General features: G+C 38.3%; 1 protein-coding gene across 5 annotated transcripts in view; it reads left to right on the top strand.

The window, feature by feature from the left end:
• Positions 1-15352, top strand: part of EFR3A (EFR3 homolog A) — an 86580-nt gene that overhangs the window by 32848 nt on the left and 38380 nt on the right. For all 5 annotated transcript variants that reach the window (XR_009740754.1, XM_061438573.1, XM_061438574.1 and 2 more), the window contains 6 exons: positions 490-617; positions 1868-2018; positions 4580-4701; positions 8226-8375; positions 10020-10157; positions 15115-15193. Coding sequence is in view for 4 of the 5 variants with exons in the window: in XM_061438573.1 (XP_061294557.1) it covers positions 490-617; positions 1868-2018; positions 4580-4701; positions 8226-8375; positions 10020-10157; positions 15115-15193 (768 nt within the window). In the remaining variant the exon portion in view is untranslated. The remainder of the gene's footprint in view (positions 1-489; positions 618-1867; positions 2019-4579; positions 4702-8225; positions 8376-10019; positions 10158-15114; positions 15194-15352) is intronic.

Below are 15352 nucleotides of genomic sequence, written 5' to 3'. Positions count from 1 at the left end.
TAAACCCAGGTGACAACATTTCTTATCTTTAACTTATTAAACAAAAAAATCTCCTGTGTCCAAAATGGACCCAGTAGCAGGTGCCCAGAGTGCACATGTCTACCTGTCATAGTCCCTGCCTTCAAAGAGTGCTCTAATGAGGAGAGCAGATAACTGAACCTTTGCTGATACTTACTACAATATATTGTATAATTGAGCTGTTTTTTTGTTTTTAATATATAAAGGAAGGTGTTAGAATAATCCAGTGCTCGTGAAGGTGTATGCTTTCCGAAATAGGGCAGTGCTTTAACTTTTTGAAAGCTCTACATATCCAGAATGGTGATTAGCACTAAAGAGACTGTATCCAGGCAGGCTGAGGGTAAATAGGGATTAATTTCCAATCCATAAAGGGAGGGTGAGAAGCAAGCAGCACTTAGAAATACAAACACTAAGCATGGAAATACAGGCATAAGTAGAACCTATTTCACTCGTTGTTGTTTTTATTTTTAGGATGGGCTTGTTAAAGCCGATATGGAGAAATTGACATTTTATGCTGTATCTGCTCCCGAGAAACTGGATCGAATTGGTTCTTACCTGGCAGAAAGGTTGAGCAGGGATGTTGTCAGACATCGTACTGGGTAAGGAAACTACTGTAGTATCTTTGGAAAATTCTTCCTAGGCTAAATCATCCTAGAAGCTATTTTGCCATCTAGGCAGGCAAAGATAGTAGATGGAGAATAAAGCATTGCAATATCATACGAGGATATGTATTATACCGAATAGATGCTGTAGCTTTTATTACTTTCCTCATAGTCAGGTTTAAGAATAAACTCATGTTAGTTAAAAGAGTTGTTTGTTTTAAGCATCCTCTGATTTTTAAACTTCCCTAATGGGAATAGTAGAAATTGATTCCCTTAAAGGCCTGTCAGTGCAGTACTCTAATTTAAAAATCAGTCTCAAAATTGAAACCTATCAGAAATTCTGTTAGCAAATTAATTTTTAGCACAGCTCCAGTTTTGCCTGTCAGAGGAGCAATAAAAGAGGGCTATGTTTAGGCTTAGGTATTATAATAGGTTCAGAATGTGTAAATTCTGAGCAGGTGTGCTGATGTGAACTGTGCTAGCTATACATGGACCTATAAATAAAGGACTACCGTCTTAATCCATTCTGTGTACTTGAACAGTAATTACTTTGCAATTTGGTATATAAATATTTTTCCATATTATTTTGTGATCCTAGTTTCTTAGTGTATTCCAGTTTCCAGATGATACGCTGGCTTTCTCTGCTTTCACACTGTTACCATTTAGAGCATTTGCTACAAATGGGAGTCTTGATACAAATAGTTCTTATGGTCATTTGTTCAAGTAAAGTTATCTAAATTCTGAATTTTAACTTTTAGTACAAGCTTTAAAATCTGATGAATTGGAAGGTAAAATTTATCCCTTTCCTTACAGTATTGCTGATACTATTTTATATACTCATATTTACAAATACAAATAGATTGTGTTAGAAATTTAAGCTCATTTCTTATAATAACTGTCTTGGGTCAGATGCAGAGAAATATGGTTAAAAATCTGGAAAATGGAGAATATTTGTGTTTACAAAAACATTCACGGACGTTAACATGGAAGCAGCTCTGGGAGAGGTTTTGCTGAGGAGAAGAGTGGAGGAGTGCAGTCTAGTCTCTGCGTCCTCCCACCTGAGGTCATTTTATGACCCCAACATCCTTAGTGTCGTGAGAGGATTAGGCAGTCACTCAGATGCTGCTAAATTTGCCTTTCTCTGTTCTGTGCATTTAAATAAATTTATTCTAAGTATTCCTGTGAGGGCACTGAGGAGAATCTGGAGAGCTGGAGGTGCTTTGATGTTATTTTTCTCTTGTGTTCAGGTATGTTTTAATTGCTATGGAGGCACTGGACCAGCTTCTTATGGCCTGCCATTCTCAAAGCATCAAGCCGTTTGTAGAAAGCTTTCTTCATATGGTAGCAAAACTGCTGGAATCAGGGGAACCAAAGCTTCAAGTTCTTGGAACAAATTCTGTAAGTAAAGGGTTCTAATTTTAAGAGTAATTACTGTAACTTGGATTAAGTCTTCTTCGAGTGTCCTTATCTGGTAAAGGCAGATGCTCTGGTCAGGGTATTTGGGCAACCAGTACAGTTGTAGATGATTAGAACAGTTTGTCTCAAGGTTTTATTGTTGCTCTGTGTGAAATCCGGGACATTAACAAATCACAAGAAGTGGTAGAAACTCAGTTGGCCATTAAGTGGAAGGGGTCCATGTCCCCTCACAACCTCCCCCTGCCCACCCCCGGCCTTCTAACACTGCTTCTGAACTGTTTCTGCTAACAACATTCATTTTCTTTTATCCAGAACTGTAGTTTATTAAACATGTGTGGGGTGGGGAAGGCATATCTAATAAAGAAAATACAGTACAGTGATAACCTTGCTCCTCGTCTTTAGTTTCATCGTATCACCTTTGGCCTCAGTCTCTCAGTTCCAGCTTCATCTCTGAGGGAGCTTTTAGGCGTTCAACCGGTCTGCATGTTCCCATCCAGATTCTTATCAACAGCAGAGTCATCTGTTACCTGCTGTTGCTTGCAGACAGCTGTTTTCACGGTTCGGGACTGTGGTTGCTGACTGGCAACGTGGCTTCTAGGGTTCGACTGCCTTACTCTGAATTATGCCTACAGCACTTTCTAGCTGTGTATCTTGGGCAAGTTATTTAACCACTCCCTGCCTTAGTTTTTCATCTGTGAAGTGAGGATAATTACAGTACCAATCTTACAGGACTGTCGTGTGATGTGAGTTATTATAAAGTTCTTACAACAGTGATGGCACTGTTGGTTATTACTGTTGGTAGTAATATAATATTTTCCCTTTTTTAACCAAGATTATGTAAATAAAATCCCTATTTGAAAACCCTTAATATGATTTTGTCCGTTAGTTTCAGAGGGAAATATTGGGTATTTCCAAATACAGTTAGGTGGTGTGACAGGCTCCATTTCAGTCAGCGTGGCCACTTATGCTTCTCCTGCTTCCTTTACAGTTGGCTGAGGAAAGTCTAGGAGAAATTGTTTTTTAGTTTATTGGAGTATAATTGATTTACAACATTGTGTTAATTTCTACTGTATAGCAAAGTGACTCAGTTATATGTATATAATGTATACTTTTCTCACTTTCTTCTCCATTACAGTTTATCACAGGATACGGAATATAGTTCCCTGTACTGCTGTACAGGAGGACCTTGTCATTCATCCATCCTGTATATTTAGGGGAAATGTTTAAATGGCTGTGGAGCAAAGGACTTTTAGTGTAAATCTCCATGAAGTCAGCAATGCTGTTAGAATTCCTTTAATGAGTCATTTGAGAAAAAGACAAACATCTCCAGTTACTTACTTTTGATTTGAGTGAATTGTATTAAGTGAAATGCTATATTATCTTCACCAACATTATTTATATAGTATTTCCTGGAAGTGTGATTTTAATTTCTTTGGGGTGCTAAGTTGTCAAACATTGAAAATTGAATGTTAAAAAAATAGTCAAACATGACCGATTCAGTACTTTTGTGTTTATTAGTAGTCTTTGAACTTTTTTTTTTTTGGCTGTGCTGGGTTTTTGTTGCTGCATGTGGGCTTTCTCTGCTTGCCTTAAGTGGGGACTTGCTGTGCAGGCTTCTCATTGCGGGGCACAGGCTCTGGAGTGCGCAGGCTCAGTAGTTGGGTGCATAGACTCAGTTGCCCTGCCGCATGTGGAATCTTCCCAGACCAGGGATGGAACCCCCAGGTGTGGTATTTGTGGCCTTTTTCTAGATCATATGAGTCATATGAAATCATTTAAAACAGATGACTTGGCTCTGGCTGAATTAATTTAAAATACTTTTAGTGTCATAATTTTATTTTTTCAAGTTTATGCTTACTTTCATTTTGTTCCCAGGACATCTTTAGGCTATTTTAGAAGCAATAAGTCACCAAATAAATGAGAAAGCAAATAAGAAAAAAAGGATGCATATTAAGGGATCATACGGTTGGGTTTGTGACTCATAAGGATATTTAAAATTTCCTAAACATATGCATCTCTCTCTCTCTCTTTTTTTTTAATCTTTTAAAAAGAGGTAGAATAAATTTTACTGAGTCTTTTTTTTCTCTACTGTGTTGGTGATGTTTTCTTCAGCTTAGGGCCCTTTTTCTTGTCCCATCTTGTTTGTATAAATATTCATTCATGTGTTATACAACAGCTGTCAAGATGTCCTACCTATGATTTAAGAAATAGAACTCCTGAAGCTTTCGGCCTGACTGTGGTTATCATGAAAACGTTGCTAGCATCTGGGAAATGCAGAAGAGCTTCAAAGCAAGCACTCACTCCCTCCAAAGAAACTGCGTCAGAAAGTTATAGTTAACACTCACAATGCTATATTCTTGATTTTGTGAAGTTTGTTATTAAAAAATTCCTTTCATATATATGTGACATTTATGATATTTCATATTTCATTTGCTTTTTATTTGGATATTTCTTGTCGATGTAACAAATAATGAATGAAAATAAATGTATTTTTTCTACACTTTGAAAAAGGTGATAATACACTTTATTGTTATTCTTTTTAGTTTGTCAAATTTGCAAATATTGAAGAGGACACACCGTCGTATCACAGACGTTATGACTTTTTTGTATCTCGCTTCAGTGCCATGTGTCACTCCTATCATAGTGATCCAGAAATACGAACAGAGTATGTATTGTTTTATAATTTATAGTCATGGAGTAGTTTATTGGTGAATATTGTGTTTATATCTTACGTAATGATTGCCAAAGAAGATGGGAAATGTACGCTTTATTCCTAAAGTGCAGCTTTTCATTGCTGTTAGAACTGACCGAAGCAGCAAAATTGAGAGTGGTTTCCTAACGGGATCAGAATAAAATGCAGTCTCCACTGTAGCCCAGAATGCCCCTGTAATGCTGCCCGCATTGAGGTTAGATCCTGGCATCCTGTCATTTCTGTCCCCTTCCACGCTGATCCGTTGCGTAGGTCTCCTCGCTTGCGTGAGCACATCAGGGACACTTCTCCCCAGGGCCTTTGGACTGAGTGGCCCCTGGCCTAGAACAACTCCCCAGATCCTTACCATATGGCTTCTAACCTCACTTTGTTCAGATTTCTGTTCAGGTGTCATCTTATCATGAGAATCCTCCCTTGGCCACCTTTTATTTATTAAATATCAACATCTCCGTTCCATTCCCAGTCAAGCTTTATTTTCTTGTTGTATCTCATTCCCTGGTGGCTCAGATGGTAAAGAAGACACCTACAGTGCAGGAGACCTGGGTTCAATCCCTGGGCCAAGAAAATCCTCTGGAAAAGGAAATGGCTACCCACTCCAGTATTCTTTCCTGGAGAATTCCATGGTCAGAGGAGCCTGGCAGGCTATAGTCCATGGGGTTGCAAAGAATTGGACACAACTGAGCAACTAACACTTTCTCTTTCACTTTTCATGGAATATGTTCATGGCTTTGTTTTATTATTAGAAATCCCTTTATTTTTAGCAATACACTATCAAATAAAATTAGAGGTCATGGCCAGTAAGAAATGGGACTGCGACTTTAAGATTTTCATAAAATATTTGACTTGGCACATACTAACTTTGTAGTAAAGTTAGGCTTATCCCTTTGTGATTGCAGAAGAATCTCTCAAGACTTTAAGACAACAGCATGAACAGATCCAGCTTTGTACGAGGCACAGTTTGTCTTGTCTCCACGTTCACTTCCTCACCTGTTCAGTGTCATGTTACTGCCACATCCCATTCTCCACCCGCTACTCCTGTAGGCGTGTGTTATTTCCCCGCGGGCTTGTGAAGCAATGTCACCCACTGCCCCTCATCCTCCAGTCTCTAAACCTATATTGGAAACAGTCCTGGATAAGCTGAGTAAACTTCTAATGGTGAATATTTCAGGTAGTAGCTAAGTGAAAGTGAAGTTGCTCAGTCATATCCGACTCTTTGCGACCCCATGGACTGTAGCCTACCAGGCTCATCTGTCCATGGGGTTTTCCAGGCAAGGATACTGGAGTGGGTTCCCATTTCCTTCTCCAGGGGATCTTCCCAACCCAGGGATCAAACCCGGGTCTCCTGCATTGTAGGCAGACGCTTTTACCATCTGAGCCACCAGGAAAGTCTAGTAGCTAAAAAGGAGGATAAATAAGTCACATTTGGTCAGAGTGAAGGTGTTTCAGGGAAGATGGGCTACCAGCTTAGCTCTGCTTGCGAGCTTGTTCTTTCCCCAGATTTTATATGCTGTTTTCTGGTTACTTTTCTTCCCATCCTTGAACCAATAGATTAGATTTTATTTTTAAAGAAGAATGAGGAAGAGCTGAAGGAACTTGAGGCCTTTGAATTGAGAAGGGAAGAGAGGGCAGCCTCCTCTCAAAATGTTACCTGTCTAATACTGTAATGTGTGTGTGTCAGGACACACAGGCGTGTAGTGTGTGCATGGCTTGGGTCATCCGCATTCCATTTTGTTAGTTCACATTTGTCATCCCTCTATAGGAACCAGCCTAGTCTTCCATCTAGGTGGACTTGGAGGGGAGAGGTTCTCAGAGAGAAGCCATGGAGGGACAGGCTGAGGACACATGAAGGGTGTTGAGGATGGTAAAATCCTGTTCTCACGCGGCTGCTGAGACTTCTGGGCAAGAACTGCTGAGACTTCTGGGCAAGAACTGGGAGAGAATCTGATCCTCATTAGCTTGAATTATTATCATCCTCTCAGAAAAATCTAATTCTTTTTTAAACATTATTGAAGTATGGTTGATTTACAGTGTTGTATTAATTTCTGTAATATAGCACAGTGATTCAGTTACGCATATATAATGTTTTATATTCTTTTCTGTGATGGTTTTATTGCAGGATATTGAGTATAGTTCCCTGTACTATATAGAAGGACCTTGTTTATTCACTCTGTGTATAATAGTTTGCATCTGCTAGTCCCAGATTCACAGTCCATTCTGCCCCACCCCTCTCGGCAGTCACAAGTTCTGCTCTTCATATCTGTGGGTTTGTTTCTGTGTCATAGATGAGCTCATTTATGTCATACTTTAGATTCCTCTTGTGAGTGACGTATGGCATTTGTCTTCCTGACTTACTTAGTATGATAATCTCTAGGTCCAGCCACGTTGCTGCAGATACTGTTATTTCATTCTTCTTTATGGCTGAGTAACATTCCATTGTGTGTATGTGTGTGTGTTTTATATATTTATATATGTATCTATCTCGCATCTTCTTTTGTCTGTTCATCTGTCATTGAGCACCTAAACAGCATTCAGCCTGTTTCCCTGGCTTAGCTATTGTACATACTGCTGCATTGAACATCAGGGTGCATGTATCTTTTCAAAGTATATCTTTCTATAGAAGTAGGATTGCTGGATCATATGGCAACCCTGTTTTTAGTTTTTTGAGGAGCCTCCATAGTTTTCCATAGCTGCCACACCAGTTTACATTCTCACCAACAGTACTAGGAGGCTTTTCTTTCCTCCACACCCTTTCCAGCATTTGTTATTTGTGTACTTTTTAACGATGGCCATTCTGGCTGGTGTGAGGTGGTATTTCGTAGTTTTGATTTGCGTTTCTCTAGTAATTAGCGATGATGAGCATCTTGTCATGTGCTTGTCGACCATCTGTATGTCTTCTTTGGAGAAAAAGTTTAGGTCTGCTCATCTTTTGATTGAGTTGTTTGTTTTTTCATTATTGAGTTGTATAAGCAGTTAAGCCCTTGTCAGTTACATCATTTGGAAATATTTCCTCCCAGTCTGTAGGTTGTCTTTTTGTTTTATTTATGGTTTTCTTTTTTGTGCAAAAGCTTACAAGTTTGATTAGGTCCCATTTGTTTATCTTTGTTTTTATTTCTATTGCCTTGGAAGACTGACCTGAGAAAACTTTGGTATGCTTTATGTGAGAGAATATAGGAGAATCTATTTCTTTTGATTATTTTATTGAAAACTGACACACAGACTAACCTTATATTTGACAGTCCTTTTTAACTTTAAATGCTGATTACAGAAAGATTAAAAGTCAGTTTCTTTTGGAACTACCGTATCTCTGTCCATCTTAGATTTTTGAGATTTTAATTTCTTAGACTTACTGTTATTTTTGTTTTATTGACTTGAGATAATAGTATTTATTTAACATCCATTCCCTTAACTAAGCTAACAAACTTATTTAAAAAACTTTTTTCATGACTGAATTTTTTTTTTTTTTTTCCTTTTTTTTATAGAATCCGAATCGCTGGAATCAGAGGTATTCAAGGTGTGGTTCGTAAAACAGTAAATGATGAACTTCGGGCTACCATTTGGGAGCCTCAGCATATGGATAAAATTGTTCCATCCCTGCTGTTCAACATGCAAAAGATAGAAGAGGCTGACAGGTATTGAATAAAGATGGAAGGGTGGGGCTGTGTTTTTCTGTATGGTGTATGTGTGCTTGCTTGTTGGATAAGAATGTTTTATCTTTAGTATTATGTATACAGTAGTCTCCTAAACTTGAGTGAATTTAAATATATATCCTTTCTGAAAAAATTACCATCTTTAGTCACCACATTAGGCTGAGTAGACCACAGATTCTTACTCAGACACTTAAGGCTTTATTTCTTTTAGAATAAATTATCACTTGCTGCTTATTAATGGGCAGTCTAGATTGCTATTTGAATTAGTACCATTTAAGCTGCAGGTGTAAGAAATAGAGATTATAAACTGAACTTCTATTATTTAGAGATCCAAGGTGCTTTTTCATAGGGAGTTAATACTGCTACTACTAATAATAATAGCAGCTACTATTCACTCTCTATGCTTTTCCAACATAAATACTAGACTATTTCTTATTTATTCTAAGATATTTTGGCATGGAATATTGTTTTGGGGCATATGCTGACCCCTCCGCTCCCCACACACCAGTAGCCTGTTGCACTTAGGATTCTGTACTTATTCTCCTTTTTCAGATGCCATAAGCATGCTTTCCTGGCAGATTTCTGTTGCCTTACACAGAGGTACTATACAACCAAGTTTTAGAAGCAGTGTTTTCCAGTTTGGCTTATTTCCTGATCTCCCTTTTCTTGTAGTTTAAAGAGGGAAAGTCTGAATCAAATTTAAAAGATACTTAATTCTGTAGTTCTAAAAGTTTAACTTTATTTGTAGTTTTGATGATTATGTGTGAAGTGCCAAAGTAAACATGGTCTAGAAGTGAAAAGATGAAATTGGTAGCTCTGTAGGCACTTAATATGTTGATTGAAATTTATAGCAATTACAGAAAATATTTACACTAGATTTCTTAAATGTGATTGTCTGCAGGTTTGAAAACATAAAGTGTGAAACTTGGTATATTTTAGCACTTTCTGTATCTTTCCTAGTTTTGACATTGTGGCTGAGGTTAGTTTTTCTGAAGGTACCTAGCTGGTTGAGAACTGATTCCCCATGATTATGGCTCTTGAGGTACAGGATTAAATTAAGTTGGTTGACAAATTATAAGAAATTGTATTTTCTCATGGTTTTATCCCAGTGCCACAGATACGCTTTTCTTTGTTGTTATTGTACATGAAATAAAGTGTTAAAATATGAACAAATAGTGTCTACTGAGGAGATTTCCAGGTGTTCTAGTTAGCTTTTGTTTACACTGTGTCATAATTTTCTACTTGATTTTATTTTTGCTCTCTTACAGTTAAACTGGGTGATCTTTGGGTACTTTTTTCTTGCTGAGACTGTGCTCTAAATGTAGAGAAGTTGTAGGAACTTTACAAAGTAGCAACTGTTGAGTATTTTGCCTTTGGAAAATATATTCTATTAGTTAGGAACAAGTTAGTACAACTGAATTTAGTTCTCCCGTTTTGAAAGATTATATGATCAGCTTCAAGGTATTGACTTCATGAAGTAAAATTAAGCTCTAAAATTATTTTGAGGTAAAAAGAAAATGTCATGCTGGAAATTCTGAGAAGTCAAATCTCTCCTGTTTAACTGTTAGAACTGGTGTCAGAAGTCTTGCATTGGTTTGTTTGTCTTCATTTCTCTTTTCTTCCCAGTCGCATAGGCCCTCCTCCTTCTCCTTCAGCAGCAGACAAAGAAGAGAATCCCGCTGTGCTGGCTGAAAACTGCTTCAGAGAACTGCTGGGCCGGGCGAGCTTTGGGAATATGAATAACGCTGTGAGACCAGTTTTTGCGTAAGTCCTTGGTGTTTTCCTGGTTGCATCTAACTGTGCTGTATGCATTCTGTTTGAGTTTATTTGAAATCCTCTTACCTGTATGAGAGAGTTACTCATGGAGCCAGTATAGTGGTGTGGGAAGAGTATGGGATTGAGTCAGACAAAGTCCCTTTGAGCACTGGTTCAAGCACTTCCCCGCTTTTCCCTCTTAAGTAGGAAATGCAGTCATGCTCTTGGTATCATGTGCATTGTTTCGCTGGGATTTCTGCTCACAACTTGGAATGCATACGCCCACTAAAATATTAAAGTAGAGTGTCCAAGTATGATGTATCTTGTTTTATTAATTTCTGATTCAGTTCAGTCGCTCAGACGTGTCTGACTCTTTGCAATGCCATGAATCGCAGCATGCAGGCCTCCCTGTCCATCACCAACTCCGGAGTTCGCTGAGACTCACGTCCATCGAGTCAGTGATGTCATCCAGCCATCTCATCCTCTGTCGTCCCCTTCTCCTCCTGCCCCCAATCCCTCCCAGCATCAGAGTCTTTTCCAATGAGTCAACTCTTCGCATGAGGTGGCCAAAGTACTGGAGTTTCAGCTTTAGCATCATTCCTTCCAAAGAAATCCCAGGGCTGATCTCCTTCAGAATGGACTGGTTGGATCTCCTTGCAGTCCAAGGGACTCTCAAGAGTCTTCTCCAACACCACAGTTCAAAAGCATCAATTCTTCGGCGCTCAGCCTTCTTCACAGTCCAACTCTCACATCCGTACATGACCACAGGAAAAACCATAGCCTTGACTAGACAGACCTTTGTTGGCAAAGTAATGTCTCTGCTTTTGAATATGCTATCTAAGTTGGACATAACTTTTTCTTCCAAGGAGTAAGCATCTTTTAATTTCATGGCTGCAGTCACCATCTGCAGTGATTTTGGAGCCCAAAAAAGTAAAGTCTGACACTGTTAACACTGTTTCCCCATCTATTTCCCATGAAGTGATGGGATTGGATGCCATGATCTTCGTTTTCTGAATGTTGAGTTTTAAGCCAACTTTTTCACTCTCCACTTTCACTTTCATCGAGAGGCTCCTCTTCACTTTCTGCCATAAGGGTGGTGTCATCTGCATATCTGAGGTTATTGGTATTTCTCCCGGCAATCTTGATTCCAGCTTGTGTTTCTTCCAGTCCAGCGTTTCTCATGATGTACTCTGCATAGAAGTTAAATAAGCAGGGTGACAATATATAGCCTTGACATACTCCTTTTCCTATTTGGAACCAGTCTGTTGTTCCACGACCAGTTCTAACTGTTGCTTCCTGACCTGCATACACATTTCTCAAGAGGCACATCAGGTGGTCTGGTATTCCCATCTCTTTCAGAATTTTCCACAGTTTATTGTGATCCACACAGTCAAAGGCTTTGGCATAGTCAATAAAGCAGAAATGTTTTTCTGGAACTCTCTTGCTTTTTCCATGATCCAGCGGGTGTTGACAATTTGATCTCTGGTTCCTCTGCCTTTTCTAAAACCAGCTTGAACATCAGGAAGTTCACGGTACATATTGCTGAAGCCTGGCTTGGAGAATTTTGAGCATTACTTTACTAGCATGTGAGATTAGTGCAATTGTGTGGTAGTTTGAGCACTCTTTGGCATTGCCTTTCTTTGGGACTGGAATGAAAACTGACCTTTTCCAGTCCTGTGGGCACTGCTGAGTTTTCCAAATTTGCTGGCATATTGAGTGCAGCACTTTCACAGCATCATCTTTCAGGATTTGAAATAGCTCAACTGGAATTCCGTCACCTCCACTAGCTTTGTTCGTAGTGATGCTTTCTAAGGCCCACTTGACTTCACATTCCAGGATGTCTGGTTATAGGTCAGTGATCACACCATCGTGATTATCTGGGTCATGAAGATCTTTTTTGTACAGTTCTTCTGTGTATTCTTGCCACCTCTTCTTGATATCTTCTGCTTCTGTTAGGTCCATACCTTTTCTGTCCTTTATCGAGCCCATCTTTGCATGAAATGTTCCCTTGGTATCTCTAATTTTCTTGAAGAGATCTCTAGTCTTTCCCATTCTGTTGTTTTCCTCTATTTCTTTGCACTGATTGCTGAGGAAGGCTTTCTTATCTCTTCTTGCTATTCTTTGGAACCCTGCATTCAGATGCTTATATCTTTCCTTTTCTCCTTTGCTTTTCGCTTCTCTTCTTTTCACAGCTATTTGTAAGGCCTCCCCAGACAGCCATTTTGCTTTTTTGCATTTCTTTTCCATGGGGATGGTCTTGATCCCTGTCTCCTGTACAGTGTCACGAACCTCATTCCATAGTTCATCAGGCACTCTATCCATCAGATCTAGGCCCTTAAATCTATTTCTCACTTCCACTGTATAATCATAAGGGATTTGATTTAGGTCATACCTGAATGGTCTAGTGGTTTTCCCTACTTTCTTCAATTTAAGTCTGAATTTGGCAATAAGGTGTTCATGATCTGAGCCACAGTCAGCTCCTGGTCTTATTTTTGTTGACTGTATAGAGCTTCTCCATCTTTGGCTGCAAAGAATATAATCAATCTGATTTCAGTGTTGACCATCTGGTGATGTCCATATATAGAGTCTTCTCTTGTGTTGTTGGAAGAGGGTGTTTGTTATGACCAGTGCATTTTCTTGGCAAAACTCTGTTAGTCTTTGCCCTGCTTCATTCCGTATTCCAAGGCCAAATTTGCCTGTTACTCCAGGTGTTTCTTGACTTTCTACTTTTGCATTCCAGTCCCCTATAATGAAAAGGACATCTTTTTTGGATGTTAGTTCTAAAAGGTCTTGTAGGTCTTCATAGAACCGTTCAACTTCAGCTTCTTCCGCGTTACTGGTTGGGGCTAAAACAGAGTCCGAAATGCAGTACTTGGATGCAATCTCAAAAACGACAGAATAATCTCTGTTCGTTTCCAAGGCAAACCATTCAGTATCACAGTAATCCAAGTTTAATTTCTGGTTACTTCCTCATATTTGGCTTCTCTTTCTTTGCTTTCTTTTTTGTGTGACTGGGCTGCCTTAGATTACATTCTCTTCTCTGAGTAAATTTTATTGTATACTGAGTGACTAATCACAGGAATATTAAATATCTTGTTGGTACTTATATGCTGCCCTCCAAGCAAAATACGTTTATAAGCTTTGAGTTTCTCCACATAGACATGGAGGCTCTTGTCAAGCCTCTAACTCAGTTGGCACATATAGACCTATATAATATTCTGTGTTATTTCTGGATATTTTTGCTAGTCTTTTTTTTAATCGTTTGCCTTGTTCTTTCCCCTTCCCAGTTCCATCTTTATAGCATGTATAAAGTAGTCTAAATGTAATATCCAGAAGTCTTTTTTTTTTTTTTTTAGCAAAAATATTTTGGTGCAAAGTTGATCTTAAGTACAAGAATCTATAAACCACAAATTAAGAATCAGAGAATTTTTATATTTTCAAAGAGATTACCCCTTACTGCTACCACCACCAAAAAATGATGTTTACTGTTTAAAGATTCTCTGGGCTTATGAAAATGCTGCTAAACACTAATCAAATTATGTCAGATATAACTGAGGGCAGATTTATTGTTTAATGTCTAGACCTGCTGATTTAATATCAGAATTCTAGTTTTTATCTTGTGCTTGTGCTTAGTCATTCAGTTGTGTCCGACTCTTTCCTACCCCATGGACTGTAGCCCACCAGGCTCCTCTGTCCATGGGGATTCTCCAGGCAAGAATCCTGAAGTGGGTTGCCATGCCCTTCTCCAAGTTTTTATCTTAATCCTGTTATTAACTAAGAGGTAGTCTATATCGCCCTAAAAATCTAGAGAGCTATTGTAGAAGACGTTACCATGTTAACTATAATGGATTGCTTGAGTAACTTGAAAATGGGCTGTATTTTTCTCTATGTATAACTTAATGGACTTACGTCCTGATCATGTGTTAGTTAATTAATCTAATTAAATGTTAAATAGAGAGGGGGCGGGCGGGAAAAAAAAAGAAAAAAAATGTTAAATAGTTAATTACATATTGGCTAGTTAATTAGTTATTTAAATGTTAAATGCCCTCTGCAAATTAGATACTAGGCATTTAGGGAGAATATAGTCGTGAATAAAAGTCCTAAAAAACTTGTTCTAGTCCCTTAAAAACTTGAGAGATCATTGACATTCATAGTGGCTTTTTACCTTATGTGTTCTGGGAATTTGAATTTTGAGCCCATATTCATTGTCACTTTCTTGTGGATATGAGGCTTGGATTAATGATGTATATAGTCCATAAAAGGCTTTATTTTGCTTCTGCTAAAGACATGGGTGCAGTGTTATCCAGGAACCACTTTGAACTACAACCTTAGGTTCAGTTTTTTTCAACCACACAGATACTTATGAATTCTGTCAGACTACTCTCTGGGTGCTGGGAAGGACTTTCCAGAGAGACTTAGACTTTTTGTGGTTCCTCTCAGAGTCAAGGCCAACACAGACAGCTTCTACAGGAAACATTTCCACACATTCACTGAAGGTGTCTTGGATTGACTTAATGGTCTTGGATTGATGCATGTATTTCTGATCCAATAGCCATCTTTCCCAGGTGGACCCTAAGCTTTGTCTCCAGTTTTCTGTGTATCCCATTAAACCACTACCTGTCAATTACTGGAGATCTGAAGATGTACCTAAGATAGCTGCTGGCTTCAGGGTATACTGACTTCTTCAGATTCCACCTTCCTGTGGAGTCTAGACTGAGGGACTTTTCTTTCTTACCAGCTCATGTAGGTATTAAAAATCACACATATATAGTAGCTTTTATTGTTGTTTTATGAAAGGATCTGCCAGTAAAGGGAAATAAATATAGTTCTTGAAATGGAAACTTAGCTTCTCTTTTAGATAATATTCTTTTGATTGTTAAGCTTTGTATATTATTGAGGATTCTAGAGGAGAAAGTATAATAAAAATAAGGAATTCTTAAAGTAGTTTTCTTACTATTAATTACAGGCATTTGGATCATCACAAACTATGGGATCCCAATGAATTTGCAGTTCACTGCTTTAAAATTATAATGTATTCCATTCAGGTAAGGATTGAATATATTATATAAGTATATATAAGGATTATGTAAGTATATATATAAGGATTATATATTATATAAGTAATTTTGGTTCTCTGTCAGTAAGGATGTCTTCAGAGATAGAAAACACTATAGGAGATAAGACATATTCTTAATTTAGTTCTT

Source organism: Bos javanicus, chromosome 14 (genome assembly GCF_032452875.1).
Source record: "Bos javanicus breed banteng chromosome 14, ARS-OSU_banteng_1.0, whole genome shotgun sequence".
Lineage (NCBI taxonomy): Eukaryota > Metazoa > Chordata > Mammalia > Artiodactyla > Bovidae > Bos > Bos javanicus.
The sequence above is the reverse complement of the archived record's forward strand: the minus strand, read 5'-3'. Positions and strand labels throughout refer to the sequence as shown.